This window comes from Equus quagga, chromosome 12 (assembly GCF_021613505.1).
Source record: "Equus quagga isolate Etosha38 chromosome 12, UCLA_HA_Equagga_1.0, whole genome shotgun sequence".
Classification (NCBI taxonomy): domain Eukaryota; kingdom Metazoa; phylum Chordata; class Mammalia; order Perissodactyla; family Equidae; genus Equus; species Equus quagga.
Genome location: NC_060278.1, coordinates 12,511,061 through 12,526,873, shown reverse-complemented (window position 1 = coordinate 12,526,873; position 15,813 = coordinate 12,511,061). Strand labels below are relative to the sequence as shown.

Below are 15,813 nucleotides of genomic sequence, written 5' to 3'. Positions count from 1 at the left end.
TTCCGCACGCGCGCCCCCGGGCCGCGCGCCCCCGCCGCGGCCGCCTGCCTGCCTCCCGCCCGCGCCCCCCGGCCGGCCTCTCCCCGCCGCTCCCGGCGGGCGCCCCGCGGGGTTCTAGTCCCAACGACAGCCTGATCCCGGCCCCAACCTATTCCCGGCGCCCCTGCCCCGTTAGAAGCTGCGCGGGGACAGCGGAGGTGCCGGCTGGACTACAGGAGAAGTCGAGGACGTCGGGGAGTACCACATTTCCCCCTGCGCTCCCGCCCCCTCATCCCGCTCCACACCCGACGCACTTGTCTGCCAGGCGGGGCCGCGCCGTCTAGCCACGAACCCCGCGCCCGCCCCGCGCGGGGACCCGCCTGCGGCCAGCTTTGCGGCGTCGGCCGAGAACCTTCCGCTGGGGCGGGCGGAGACGCACCAGAGGGATGCTGTGGGCCGCGTCCGGATGCCGGCTGGGGGGGTCCAGGGGTCGTTTCCCATGTGGCACCTTCCATCCTTGTCTCTTGGGTCTTGTACTAATAAAAAGGTGGGAAAGGGATAGTACCTACCTTCTTTGAGACAAGCCCAACAACGCCGAGAGTTTAAAGGAGTGGGGAGTCTGGGGGGTGATGAGGGGGAGTGGCCGATGGACTTGTGTGTCAGGGCGCTTAGAGGTTTCTATCTGGTGATGCTGGGTTTGGGTACAATTCTTAAGGAAAACTCACGTAAGTCTTTAAAAAGAAGATGTTCACATAACATACACATACGCCAAACAGCAATAATTTGGTTTTTATGCATGTCCCCATTGCCTTAGAAAATGTTATGCTGTGTTTCAGACTTCCACATTAGAAGCATCAATCACTTTGTGCTATATGGTGCCTTTGGAAGTGAACTTCTTCGTGTGTGGAATTCCCCTAATCATGGTTTACTTTGGGAGCAGACAAGATGAGTTCTCTCTCTCCTCCCATTGAATTACTGGAAAAAGGAAGCCACGTACAGGTGTATCTTTAAAACTTTGAGGCCAGCTAAATCACCATCACCTTAACATTTATTGGCCATCACACTAAAAGAGACGTAAAACTTTCAAGTGTGAAGAGTTGACTTAAAAAGCCTTGGAAAACTAAATAGGAAATAAGACACAAACACAAGTATAGAATTATTCATCTTCCTCTCCTGGATGGAATTGTCTGAGTCTCTTCTGCTCTTCTGACAAACTTGCTGGCACAACTGGATGGGCAGCTGAGACCTAAACATAAAATTCTGACTTTTCCCCCCAAAACAGTGGCAAAGCAACATTTAAGATGTCATATGTTTGCTTTCATCATTATATATAATATTTTGAGTCCACTAACTTGGTTATGGCATATGTAATGCCTTTATTTTCAATTCAAGTGTGTAAATATGGAGTGATTTCAGTAATTTTAGATTTGGTGTTGGCAACACGATTATTGTATCCTCATAACTTGAATAATTACCTGCAATTGCCAAATGAATGCCTATTTAAATACAAACACTATGTTTTAATTCTTTGGGAGAAGAGGGAAGGACATTTCATATCTAGATAAAACAGCTATTTTTTAAAAAAAAAAACAAGAATCCTTTTATTATTTAAGTGATGTTTTATATATTCTCACCTCTTCACCTAAGTTACCCTAAGTCCCTCATTTTTGCTCCCAAAGCACTTACAATGCTTAGAGCAAGTACAGCCCTTAAAACAGGGGCAGGCTGCAGTATATGCTTATTGAATGAATTAATGCTTCATTTACATGTTTATCTCCTACTAGATTTCATGTCCTAGAAGACAGGCACATTCTGTTATTAGCAAAGTGTCTGGCATACATTGATATTTAGTGTATTTTGCTTGATGGACTATATATACATTTGATCCTCCTCAACAGCAGTTTTTAAAATGTGGATGCTAATATCTAATTAGCACATATAAAGCTTTAACTTTTAAAATTCAGCTAGGAACTGAAGAAAAAATACATGTATGTTAAAATTAGCAAAATTTCTTTTAGGCATGTGTAGAATGTATTCCCATGATGATGGGATTTTTCTGACTTCCCAAAGGAGGATTTTTGAACTGGCTTTATCTGTCATCTTTTTGAGTCTCATTTTCATAAATAGAGGAATTAAATGCACAAATGATTCTGAAGGTACATATATGATTAGCTTTTTACAAAAGGAGCCAAAGGCTTCCAAACAAATCTTTCATGGAAACACTTTTGCAAGTTGTTCAGATAAGGTTTCATTCTCAATCAAATATATAATTTAATGTGTCAAGTACATTGTATCTCTGTACTTCAATTCATCTAGTACTTTAAGAACAGTAATCTTAAATAGCAGTCTGGGGTTTTTTTTTAACTGAAATATCCCTTTGAATAGTTTTCTTTCCCACTGCTTAACTGGTAGAGGTGCGCATGTGACCATGGGGCATTCAATTAACTTTGTAAAATAGAATGGTATTTTAAAGTTAGTAAGTTGAAAAGTTGGTCAGAAAATATAGATTTGCTTTCATGTCAGTAAGAGTAATCTGTTCTCATATTTTATATCTGACTTATTAACAATTCATTTATATGTATATTATGATCATTCTAGTTGCATTTCTCCATTTAATTTTAAAAAAGAGACAAAACAGAGAAAGCTAGAATGAAGAGCAAAGATCTGCCTTCTTTAACATGTCCAATTTCCGATATAAAGTAGGAATCCTATATTGTGTTTTATTAGGAAGAATACAATTTAACCCTTAGACATTGTTAATGCCAGATTCGCAGAATCTATAGTTAAAAATAATTTATATAACTATTTGAACTTAAGTCTTCAAACTTTGTAGCATTCCTTAAGTAAACTGTTAGGTTTATAGGTTTGGACCTTTTTTCACCATTGAGCTCTTATCTCAACATTTTTAAAGTAGAAAATATATAGCAAAACAAAGACTAAAAATGGCAGCTGTGGTAGTTTAGGAGTTTGAATTGTTTAAGGACTGAAACCAAATATGGAACCTTTTAGTTTTAAGGGGATTTTCTTTTTCACAATGCAACAAGGAACTGAAAACAAAATTACAATGAAGGTTTATTTGCTATTTTAATTATTTGCTCAGTCTGTTTCCCCCCACATCTCTAAATGGGAACACACAAAAACTTTAATTTTAAAGGACCTGTTTCCTTAGGGAAATGTTGAGATCATTGTGAAACTTAGGCATTAGAGTTAAGTAAAGGGATTGGGGGTATCCCTGACTTCAGAATGCCTGGAGGAAAAGACATGCACCTGCTCTGGGGGTGGCAGGGACCCAGCTGACTGAACATACTTATTCCTTTCTCTGATTGCTGATCTATTCCCCAACTATTTGGGGCTCTACAAATATCAGGACTTCATCAGAGGGCTCGGTCAGAGCGAGATCTCAAAGATTATTATATAGGACTCACCCCAAACATAAGAACCAGCTAAGTTTGCATGTTCCCTTCTATTGACGAAGAGATATCAAGAGGTTTCGTGTTTCAGCTCTACTCACAGCAGCTGTGACTATCTACTCATTTGACACCTGGTGAGATTGTAGTTTCTGAGGGAGAAACATTTAAAGTTGACACCTGTCATTGAAACATTTAGTATACAGTTTTCGGACAAGTTAGAAACCAGTGGTCGACTAAGTCCTTAATTTGTGTTAAAAGAAACTGGGTGGAGTTAAAGTTATATAAGCTAGGGAAGTCTGGTTAAGATCATTTGAATCAAATTTTCCAGGTAAAAATTCTCTCCCCCTTGCTGTTGGAAATGTCATTCAGCAACAAAATAAGCCTCAACTTAAAAGCCAAAGTCAAAATGTGTAAAAATCACGTAAAAACGAGGAGAGAGCAAAGTTGGTAGTAATTAGGTGAAAGTTAGGGGAACAAAGTGACGGGAAGACAGGGCATTCATCATATTGTTTCCTTGTCTGCTTTTCTCATTGAATCTCTCCGAGTGCTAATTCCGTGCTCTCAACACAGCGTCATTAAGTGTGTGAACACGGTTGTCTTGACCCTCCAGGAATCCTGCAACCAGAAATGCCAGGCGTAGAGAAGCTGGATGGAAGGGGAAAACGTTGCACTGTGAAGCTGCGCGGACAGTCGCGTATTTGTCAGACGTCACGATGTCACACGGCGGATTTCTCTTGACCGTCGAAGCCCAGCCGACTCCGCTGCGCAGCCGGGGCTCCCCCGCCCGGCCCGAGTCCGCGCCGCATCGGGAACCTGCGGGGCCGCGCTGGGTCCGCAGAGACCCCCGGCCCGGGCGGCCGGGGACGCTCGACGGGGCCCCTCCTGTGGCGGCGCGGCGGGCGGACTCCCCCGGGCCGGCCTCGCGGGGCGCCGGGGCTCCGCGGCCGTGACGTCACGCCCGGGACTGGCCGTTGCCGCGAGACGGCCGCGTTCCGGTTCCGGTCGGTTGCCCGGGAGACGCGGGTACACAGAGAGGAGCGGCGGCCGTCGGAGGCCCAGGCGTCGCGGCGGTCGCCCCCTCGGCCGACGAGCCCCTGGGCGCGGAGCGGGCGGCGGGCGCGAGCGGCGGCGCCATGAGTCAGAGGCAGGTGCTGCAAGGTAGGGCGCGGGCGGCCGGGCGGGCGGCGGGGCGGCGGGGACGGCGGGCAGCGCGCGCGGCCGCCCCACCGCCCTCTCCCCGCAGTGTTCGAGCAGTACCAGAAAGCCCGGACCCACTTCGTGCAGATGGTGGCCGAGCTGGCGACCAGACCCCAGAACATCGAGACGCTGCAGAACGCGGGTGAGCCGCACCCCGAACCCGCGGCGCTCAGGGCCCCTGGCCGCGCCCCCCGCCCCCCCCCCCCCCCCCCGAGTCCCCGGTCGCCCCGGGTCCCAGACTCCTCGTCGCCCGCTGTCCCCGGTCCCCGCTCACCCCCGGCTCCCCGTCGCCCCGCTCCCCTGCCGGCCGAGTTTTGGGGAAGGGCGGGCTGGGGACGGGAGGACGGCGTCCCTAAATTCCTCCAGTCCACCGCGGAGGCTGCAGAAGCCTCTGGCCTCTTGCGCGGGTCTTTGGGGGTGAGGCCAAGAGGGTGACGCTTCCAGAATGGTTTAAGTGGGGCCTGACGCCCCTATTGCCATCTTTATGACGACCCGGCGAGTGTCAGGTTGAAAGTGAAGGCCGTACGAATTGCCTGAAAGTCATTTCGCGGGAATGGGAATCTGCCCTCATCAGACCCATTTTTTCCGGGCGCCGCTGCGGGTCACCCCGCAGCCTTGGATCGCCTTCGACTTCCTCGCACCAAGGCGCTTCCAGAGCGGTTGACACGTCGTTTCTCGTCTTGCGTTAGTGAAAGAGCAGTGACATGCCCGCGTGTTTCCCAAGAGATTCAGAGTAGGGAAATCCTTATGGTGCTCTCACTCCACCCCCCAGTCGGGACTCCTGCAGGCTCTCGAGAGAGAGGAAGAGTGTGTATGTGTGTGTGCCATTCACTTCCTATCCATGAACACAAACTGGTAGAGAAGATAATGGTGGTCCGTGTTATTTTTTCCCCTCTCTCTCTAAATAAGGATGATTCCACTGCCGTCTGAACTCAAAGTCAGATAGCATTTTGTCACTACTGTGTCATGAGAAATCTTCAATTTATAGGATGCGATCTTTAAAACTCATTTAAATTAACATGGAATTAAAAGAAAATTAAGAACGTATTGACAGGGCAACAATGTTTAGACATCATATTTGCTCTGGGTTTCTTTGAGGAGAATTACTCCTCCAGCTAGACGGTAATTTCTTTTGTCACTGGGAGGGGTTTTGGTGTTTATTCCTTGTATGTTTTTATTTGGGGGGTGGAGGAGGTGTATTTAGAATAGAGAAAGTGTATTTTATAAACGTTTAAAAAACTTTTTATTTTGAGATCATTGTAGATTCACATGCAGTTCTAAGAAATAATACAGAGATCTCATGTACCCCAAAAGTGTAGTATAGTGTCACCTCCAGGATGTTGACATGATGAAAATCCATTGATTTTATTCAGGTTTCCTCAGTCTTACTTGTATTTATTTGTGTGTAGTTCTATACAGTTTTATCCCGTGTGTATCCACCACCACCATAGTCAAGATACAGAACACTTCCCATCACCCCAAAGATCCCTTGTGTTGCCCTTTTATTCCCAAGTCCACCTTGCTCTTGTCCCTAAGCCTGGGCAACCACTGATCTGATCTCCATTTCAAAAATTTTATCATTTCAAAGTTGATAATCTTTTGTTCTGCAGTTGTTTCACATGGCTTAATTTTCTTCTGAATGTCTGTGTGCTTGCGTGCATACCCCTCAGAGTACCCAGAACAGGGCTGGACACACAGTGTTTCATGTATGCTGTCTAATTTAAACTTATTAGAGCAAGTTACATTTTTTAAATGCACTTGTCTTTTTAGGTTTTGTTCCTCTTGGTCCAACTCAATGGCCTTTGTGAATGGACACTTGCTATTTACAAATATTTAATTTCTGGGCAATATGTATACAGCTAAACTAAACCACTATTTTTTAAAAAGGGAGAATGATTAACATTATTTTTAAAATTTGATGCTGAAATATGGAAGTATAAATAACACTTAAGATACAGAGCAATATGTTTTAGTATCCTGGTGTCAGGTTGTCTCTTCCCACAGTGTGCAACATAGAATATATTATGGAATTGAATCAATCTAAACTGTTAGGCTAAGTCATCAGCAAAGTATAAGTGACTTGGATGTGACATTCTTAAATAGCCGCCTGTTTCCACTCATGGTCTGGCTTATGGAGAAAAGGAATATAACAATATTTTGAAGTTATCTGCACTTGATTAATATCTTGATGGAATACTAAGATTTTTATTTTCCTGAGGAACTTGTTTTAACATATTTCATGTTATCAAGAGTCAACTTAAGCACTCCTTTAGTAATCTTAAATAGAGATAGATAATGAATATTCCAATATATTTATTCTTTTAATTAAAAAATAACCTGTGAGCTTTATGAAAACCTTTCCTTCTTCATAGCCAACTAACTTAAGCATTCAACTGGTTTTGCTTTAAAAAAAAAATCACTTGAATTAAGAATGCTTTCAAATGAGCCATAATATGTATGTGCTGATTAAATATTATGATCAAGCTTTTTTTTCAGTCAAGTAACTTTGTTTTGGTAGCATAAAATACCAATGCATTTTACTCCAGACTTTGACATACTGTCTGCGTGCTTGGGAGGATTTTGTTTTGTTTTGTCTTCTCACTTTTTCCCCCTAATAAACTGTTTAAATAAATATTATGGGTATATCATGGATGCAGGACAATGTGAAAAATATTTTCCATGTAGGCATCATAATAAATAAGTAGTTCCCTTGTTCAGAATTTTTGAATTCATTCAATGTGAAAGGCACCTTAAAGGTGAAAATTATCAGTGGAGTTTTATTTCATTCTCTGATCATTCTCTGATATTTTCCATTGTGTTTTTGATGTGCTAATGAGAGATTTTGCTTTATTAAATATGTCAAAGTAATTACCACAGCAAACAAAATGTTGCAAGATATCTTCTTCAGAGTATTTGGACAAGAATAAGTTTGATTTCTAATCAAAATTGTCACTAGAAAGAACTGTGTACAATGTGTCTATAACCTGGAGTTATTTTTTTTTCTCATTGAGATTTTATTCCTTCTAAATCAAAAGAACATAAATGAAAACATTAAAAAGTTTAATGTTTGTTGTAAAATCTCTTTATGTACTCTCAAACCCTGTATGTTTGAACCATTACATCTTGCAGCTATTTAAAAATGAATTTTGATACTTCTCCTCTGTGAATAATCAGTAACACATGACTGTGATTGTGGAGATAATACACTGTTACTTCTAACAATTGTAGAATGTCAGCAATTGAAGGTAGCTGCTTCGTGTAAGACGTAAGAAACAGATTTTGTCACACATTGGAATACCAGGCCACTCTTAGGTTGTCTAGGAGGACTTCTGAAATAAGCTAATAAAAGCTCCAAGAAAATTGTTTTTAAACTGCTTGGCAACATAAATAAACTTCTGAATCAGCTATTTATCTAAGAAGAGTGGGAATAAAGTTTAAAATAATACTTTGTAATATTTTACTTATAACCTATAGTGAAACAGTAAACATGGCAAGTCAGTACTTATGCGCATTTTCGGAAGAACAGAAATAGAGGAGTTTGAATAGCACTTTCAATATGCAGCTGTATGAAACTGATTTGCAAATTGAGACAATTTAATGGGTTCAGAATTCAAGAAAATAAGTAATATATGTTGACATAAAATGACTTTAAATTACATGTATCTGGGGCAAGGTAAAAATCTTCAGATTAATTATCTTCATAGCACCTCAATTTGCTATGAAAAGGGAAAGCCTCAGTAAGCATTCATAATGTACTTAAAACACATGCTGTTAGGTGCACGGACCATGATTCTCTTACAAAAACTACTGTCTCAGAGGATGTTGAAACAAAAAAGATAACTAGTAGAAGAACTTCAAAAAATGAATCATATTGTTTAAATTTGATGTATTTTATCAATATAAAAGGAGTCTTATGGTTGTGAATCTCAGATAATTGAAGCACTCACTTTAAAAAAAAGAAACAGGAATAGAGGTTTGTTACATATGCTTAAGTGGAAAATATTTCAGGGAACTATAAAAATTCTGAACCTGTATGTACCTAAGAATATGTCCTAAAAACAAGATTATTCAGAATTTTATTCTGTGTTCCAAACCACTGTTCCTACGTGGATCTTCATCTGTTTTGTCATCTAAGCATGGGTATATAAGTAGAAAATAAGTTAACCAGGGCTAGGGTCTCATTGTTTTCTTAGGGAAAACTAGAAAATTAAAAAAAAAAAATCCAAGCCTATAAGAGTGGGACTTAGAAATGGCAAATTATGTGGGTTAAAATTTAATGTTGCAGATCAAATGTTTTGAGAAGGTATTTAAGTATTTCTTAATTCTACCTTACACTCGAATGTTGTTTCCCGGCCTTTGCACCTCTGCTAGAAGCTTTTCCAACACTTCTTTGCCTGTTTAATATCTGCTCATTCTTTATGGCTCTGTTTAGATGTTGATTCCTCAGGGAAACCTTCCTTGAGCCCTCGCAGTAAGTGAAGCCTCTTGATTTATGCTTTCCTCGCTCCTAGTATAGTCTCTCTTTCATAGTGCTTATCACAAGTATAATGATTTAGTTTCTGTTTTCTCTACTAACTGTGAATTCCATGCCTAGCATAATGCTTAGCATACAGCAGGTGTTAACATGTTTAAATAGAATGAAGGAAGGAGTAATTACTTTTCTAAGTGTTTTCATATCTCTTAAAAAATTAGATTCTTGTTACAGCTCAGCTAGGTAGAGGCGGTATCTTCTTCAGTGGGGGTGCTTAAGCCCAAAGAAGGGTGGATAACTGCCCTCATCACAAAGTGAGTTAGTGGCCAAACTGAGACTAGAACCCATTTCCTAATTGCTACCTGGCCTTGTGCTCTTTCTGTGTGACCTTGTAGGTATTGTAAACCATTGCTAGATGGTTCTAGGAGTGCCTAATAAACCCCAGCGTTAACTGTTAGAACAAGTCATCTGTTTAGGCCTGTGGGTACCAATGGCTGTCCAGTAATTGTGAGAAATTGGCGTTTGAGGTCTCCTTGAGGACCATTATGGGAGCTTGAGTGTAGGCCGGATGCAGAGGACTAACTTTAATTGATAAATACATGGAGGTTTGAGGTGGTGGAATTTGTATTTAGGGCTTAAACTGGCCTCAGAGCTCTAGAGGACCTTCAGCTTCCTTTGGCTTCTAAGAAAACCAGAGGCTCTGTAAGAGCACACAGGGAAAGGTGTGGAATCCTCTAGAAGAGGAGAGCCAGGATAGGCCTTCAGAGAGTTGTTGGACTGAGACCCTGCCGGGATCCGGGAGCGTGCAGAGGAGACCCCATCAGAGCCCCGGGGCCAGCTGCCCTGTGACTGACTGCCCGCTCACCTGGGTGCTTTGAGAACATGTGAGGCAGAGCACAATGAAGAGGGAGGCGCTGGGGATTGGTTGGTTGGTTGATGTGAGCGTATACTGAACACTTCCCTTGGTTTTTTAAAATCATACTTTGTGTGGAGGATTTTTCTTCCATGTTCCTTGGGGGCAGAACTCTGGGGTTTCTATTGGGTAAATCTGCTGGCCCTCGGAGAAATCCAGGGCCACAAGTCGAGAAAAGATTTGGCTTTGCCTTGTAGTGGGTGGGATGGCCCATCTGAACACACAAGTCAAACTTCCTAATTTTCAAAGTGAAATTTTGGTTTTGCCATATACCCCAAGTTTTCTATGATAAGATTAGCTCAATCTTAAATGTATTGTTGATTCAAGTTCTATTCTAGTCTAGGTGGAAACAGGTGATACTTGTGCTTGTGTGCGTGTGTCTCCAAAGGAAATGACCTCTATCCACTTTTCTGTGTGTTCTCAGTTCTGTGTCTGTGTCATTAGACTCACTATTAAATTATTCACATAGACTAGATTTCATTAGTTTTCCAGAGGAATGTCTTTGTAGAATTCATCTATTAATATGCCCTCTTTTTTTATTGGGGGCTTAATTAAAAACACTTAATTTTGGGGGGCTGGCCCCATGGCCGAGTGGTTAAGTTCACGTGCCCCACTTCGGCGGCCCAGGGGTTCACCAGTTTGGATCCTGGGTGCAGACATAGCACTGCTCGTCAGGCCATGTTGAGGCGGCATCCCACGTACCACAACTAGAAGGATGCACAACTAAAAACATGCAACTATGTACTGGGGGGATTTGAGGAGAGAAAAGAAAAAAAACCAAAAAACACTTAATTTTCCCATAGCTTCTTTAAATGTATCATTTAAGGCATTGTCCATTTCGTTAAATATTTTATATATATATTTATATTATTATATACATTTTTATGTATATATTTTTATATTCTTTTATTCAACCAATCTTTTTTAACTATTATATGCCAAGGTAGGCCTAGGTATGGAATTTCAGGAAAAAAATTGTTTATACTTCCTTTTATTTCATAAAGTGATTTCCTTTTTACTTTTACTGCCAGGAAACTCAGTACTTTGTTCAGAATTCAATTGCAGCAACTATCCCTAACCTATGTTTCTGATAAAATTATCAGTCTCCCTCTCTACTACATGGCTCCTAATTATTATCTTTGTTTCCATATCTTTTAAAGTAACCTGTCTCAAAAGTTTTTAGAGTAGGTGGAATATGAATAAAATTTAAAAATTTTATCTGAAGATAGATTTTTTCCTTCCATATCCTTTTATCTTTTTTATTTTATTTTTTATTGACGTCATAATAGCTTATAAGATTGTAAAATTTCAGCTGTACATTATTATTTGTCAGTCACTATATATATCTGCCCCCTTACCCCTTATGCACACCCCCAATCCCCTTCCCCTCTGGGAACCAATAATCTGTTCTCTTTGTCCATGCGTTTGTTTATCTTCCACATGTGAGTGAAATCATATGGTGTTTATCTTTCTCTGTCTGGCTCATTTCACTTACCATAATACTCTCAAGGTCGATCCATGTGGTTGCGGATGGGACAATTTCGTCTTTCTTATGGCTGAGTAGTATTCCATTGAATATAGATACCACATCTTCTTTATCCAGTCCTCAGTTGCTGGGCACTTGGGTTGCTCCACATCTTGGCTTTTGTAAATAATGCTGCAGTGAACATAGGGGTGCATAAGTCTCTTTGAATTGTTGATTTCAAGTCATTTAGATAAATACCCAGTAGTGGATAGCTGGGTCGTGTGGTATTTCAATTTTTAATTTTTTGAGAAATCTCCATACTGTTTTCCATAGTGGCTGCACCAGTCTGCATCCCCACTAGCAGTGTATAAGGGTTCCCTTTTCTCCACATCCTCTCCAACGTTTGTTGTTTTTTGTCTTTGTAATTATAGCCTTTCAACAGGTGTTATCTCATTGTAGTTTTGATTTGCATTTCCCTGATAATTAGTGACGTTGAACATCTTTTCATGTGTCTGGTGGCCACCCATATATCTTCTTTGGAAAAGTGTCTGTTCATGTCCTCTGCCCATTTTTTGATCAGGTTGTTTGGCTTTTTGTTGTTGAGTTGTATAAGTTCTTCTCATATTTTGGAGATTAACCCTTCGTCGGATATATGATTTGTAAATATTTTCTCCGAATTGGTGTGTTGTCTTTTCATTTTGTTCATGGCTTCCTTTGCCTTCCAGAAGCTCTTTATTCTGATGAAGTCCCATTTATTTATTTTTTCTTTTGTTTCTCTTGCCTGAGTAGATATGATATTTGAAAAGATCCTTCTAAGACCAATGTCAAAGAGTGCACTACTTCTATTTTCTTCTAGGAGTTTTATGGTTTCACATCTTAGCTTCAAGTCTTTAATCCATTTTGAGTTAATTTTTGTGTATGGTGAAAGATAATGGTGTACTTTCTTTCTTTTGCATGTGGCTGTCTGGTTTTCCCAGCACAGCTTATTGAAGAGACTTTCCTCTCTCCATTGTATGATCTTGGCTCCTTTGTCAAAGATCCATAGATGTGTGGTTTTATTTCTGGGCTTTCAGTTCTGTTCAATTGACCTGTGTGTGTGTTTTTATGTCAGTGCCATGCTGTTTTTATTAGTATAGCTTTGTAGTATATTTTAAAGTCAGGGATTGTGATGCCTCCAGCTTTGTTCTTTTTTCTTAGGATTGCTTTAGCAATTCAGGGTCTTTTGTTGCCCCATATGAATTTTAGGATTCTTTGTTCTATTTCTGTGAAGAGTGTCATTGGGATTCTGATTGGGATTGGATTGAATCTGTAGATTGCTTTAGGTAGTATGGACATTATAACTATGTTTATTCTTCCAATCCATGTGCATGCAATGTTTTTCCATTTCTTTATGTCATCATCAATTTCTTTTAATAGTGTCTTATAGTTTTCATTGTTTAGGGCTTTCACCTACTTGGTTAAATTTATTCCTAGATATTTTATTCTTTTTGTTGCAATTGTAAATGAGATTGTATTCTTGAGTTCTCCTTCTGTTAGTTGTTATTAGAGTATAGAGATGCAACTGATATTTGTAAGATGATTTTATACCCTGCAGCTGTGCTATAGTTGTTGATTGTTTCTAATAGTTTTCCAATGGATTCTTTAGGGTTTTCTATACGTAAACTCATGTCGTCTGCAAACACTGAAAGTTTCTCTTCTTCAGTGCCTATTTGGATTCCTTTTATTTCCTTTCTCTTGCCTGATTGCTCTTGCCAAAACCTCCAGTACTGTTAAACAAGAGCGGCTAGAGTGGGCACCCTTGTCTTGTTCCTGTTCTCAGAGGGATGGCTTTCAGTTTTTGCCCGTTGAGTAGGATGTTGGCTGTGGGTTTGTCAAATATGGGCTGTATTATGTTGAGGCACTTTCTGAAGACAGATTTTTTAACTTATTGCCTTCCAAAAATTTCCTCTTCAGATATTACCCATGAAACTGCTTGGAGCAGATAGTCCTTTTAGAACGATCCTATTTGTTCTGTATACTGACCCCATCCTGGACATTCCAACCTTCTGCGGTAGATGGATATAATAGGTATATATTGTAAAAGAGAAAGCACATTGACAAAAGAAGACAGGACTAATTGAAAATTTGCAGCTCCCTAGAAGGCTTTCAAATTAAAATAGAATTATATCCATGTGGAGTGATTTTAGGTGAGGGAACAGTTTCAATGGCCCATTTGAGTTCCTTAAAACTTTATGAATTTATGGTAATAGTGACATTTATGAAGCTGACCTCATGTACATAAGAAAAGAACTATGACGTATATTATCCATTTTGTTTTTATTTTAACTAAAATTTACCTGAAAAGAGAATATTGCTCATTAATTTTCACAATTTGTTTATCATTAAACAAACATTTGAGTGTCCAGGTGCCAGATACATGCTTAGATGCTGACCATGCAAAAATAGAAGGCAAAGACTCTGCCCTTAAGAAGTTTATTTGCTAATGGAGAGTTCGATAAATAAGTAAAAGGCTGTTTGGTAATTGTCTAATATATAGACATACGGAGCAGATATGAAGGGTGCCTAACTCAAGCTTTGGGAATGAAGGGTGCTATTCATGCAAGACTTCTCGGAGGAGGTGTTATCTGTGCTGAATTTCCTAGAGTTAGCCAGATGAAGCAGCAGGAGGAAAAGTGCATTCAGGTAGAGGGAACATTATGTGTAAACCGTAGAGGCAAGAGAAAAGGTGGTACTTGTTAGATAAGGCTGGAGCTTCTTGGGGTAGCAGGGCAAGGGAGAGGAAAGTCAGGGGCTGGAGAGGAAAACAGGCCTAATTTTGAAGGACCTCATCTGAGGTGTAGATCTGTCCTGAAATTGATGGAAGGCCGTTGAAAAGTTTTAATCAGAGGAGTGGTGGGATCCATTTTGTGTTTTAGATTGGTGATTTCACATTAGTGTGGAGAATCAATCGAGGGGGTTACCACAGGATCAGGAAGGGCGGGTGTCCGTTTTGCTGTAGCAGTCATGCTGGAAAGAGGCATGAGGCACCTGTGACTTAGGAAAAGGGGGCAGGGCCAGGGAGGAGACAGACGGGTTCCAGGTGACTCCCAGGCTTCGGGCTGCTTAGGCACATTAGCGCCATTCATTAATGGAGAAAGGGGACAAAAAGCAGAGGGCAACGGCGACTTGGCTCTCCCACTGTTGAGGCTGAGGTGCGTCTGGAATGCCAGGTGCCAGTGACTGTGGTAAGCAGTGTGGACGCGCAGGGCCGGGGTTCGGAAGAGAGATCTTAGCTGGAAACAAAGGTTTGGATGTGTGGAACTTACATGTTCAGTTGAAAACTATACTAAAAGCCCATTTTATATTTCTTCATGTAATTATAAACATGTAAATTCCAATTATTTTATCTAAAGTATAATGTAAATTGAACTTGCCATAACTTTTATGCTTTCCATACTCAGTTCAAATCTCACATATAGACAGTGGTAACTGTGACCTCGTCAAGAGTCAGACAGTTGCAGCAGAATGAATAGCATTTCAGTTTAGGACAGCAATCATGGGAGACGGCTAGAGTGACGTTAATGGTAGAATAATGTGAATTCTACAGATGATACCCTTTAGTATGCATTCTAAACCTGGCGCGTAGGCCAGTTTTCATTGGTAAATGGGCTGTGATTGCCATTGGGAAGGAGACCCAGGAGAGCATAGACCCTAGAGCTATAAATATTATCTGCCTCACCGGACTGTAACGCGGATTAATGGGTTAATATCTGGAAGCTTCTTAGGGGAGTGGCTGGCATGTGGTAAATGCTATGTAAGTGTATGTTATATAAGTAAATAAATACATACTGTGTTCCCGCTCCCTCTTAGAAGAATGCTAGCTTCTCAGCGAGAGTCATCTTCCTCTCACCCCTCGCCGCTCAGCAATGACCTAGCAGCTTCACTCACAAACAGCTGAATTCATCGCGAATCCCCAAACAAAAGTCGGAAGATACTACAGTTAATGAGAATAAATTTAAAAGGAGAAAGTAGATAATTCTTGATCATGAGCTTCTTGGATTATTTATCATTATAACTGAATTCTATGTAAAAAGACTATACATACATTTTGTGATTCATTGTGGCCCTTTGAATAAGTTATCATACTCTTTATCGTAGGAGACTTAACACCTAAAGTCATAGCTGACTTTATAGCTCTGGCAGTGAAGAAATATTTCAGAGCAAACAAGGTAAATACGTATGTGATAAAATTTATGATTTCTTAATCAAATGCAGGAATAGTGACCAGAGGTATATAATCATAGAGGCTGGAGAAGACCAAATCAAGGCCTGAAAATTCTTATTCTAAAAAAATGCAAGGGAGGAACACTTAAATATTTTCAGGTGAAAAATGACCAGT

The 15,813-nt window shown here is 40.9% G+C and overlaps 1 protein-coding gene across 1 annotated transcript in view; it reads left to right on the top strand.

The window, feature by feature from the left end:
* Positions 1 to 4,413: 4,413 nt before the first annotated feature.
* SPAG6 (sperm associated antigen 6) overlaps positions 4,414 to 15,813 on the top strand; it is a 66,336-nt gene continuing 54,936 nt past the window's right edge. Inside the window, exons 1-2 of the mRNA XM_046679977.1 lie at positions 4,414 to 4,547; positions 4,633 to 4,728. Of these exons, the coding sequence (XP_046535933.1) occupies positions 4,523 to 4,547; positions 4,633 to 4,728 (121 nt within the window). The 5' untranslated portion in view covers positions 4,414 to 4,522. The remainder of the gene's footprint in view (positions 4,548 to 4,632; positions 4,729 to 15,813) is intronic.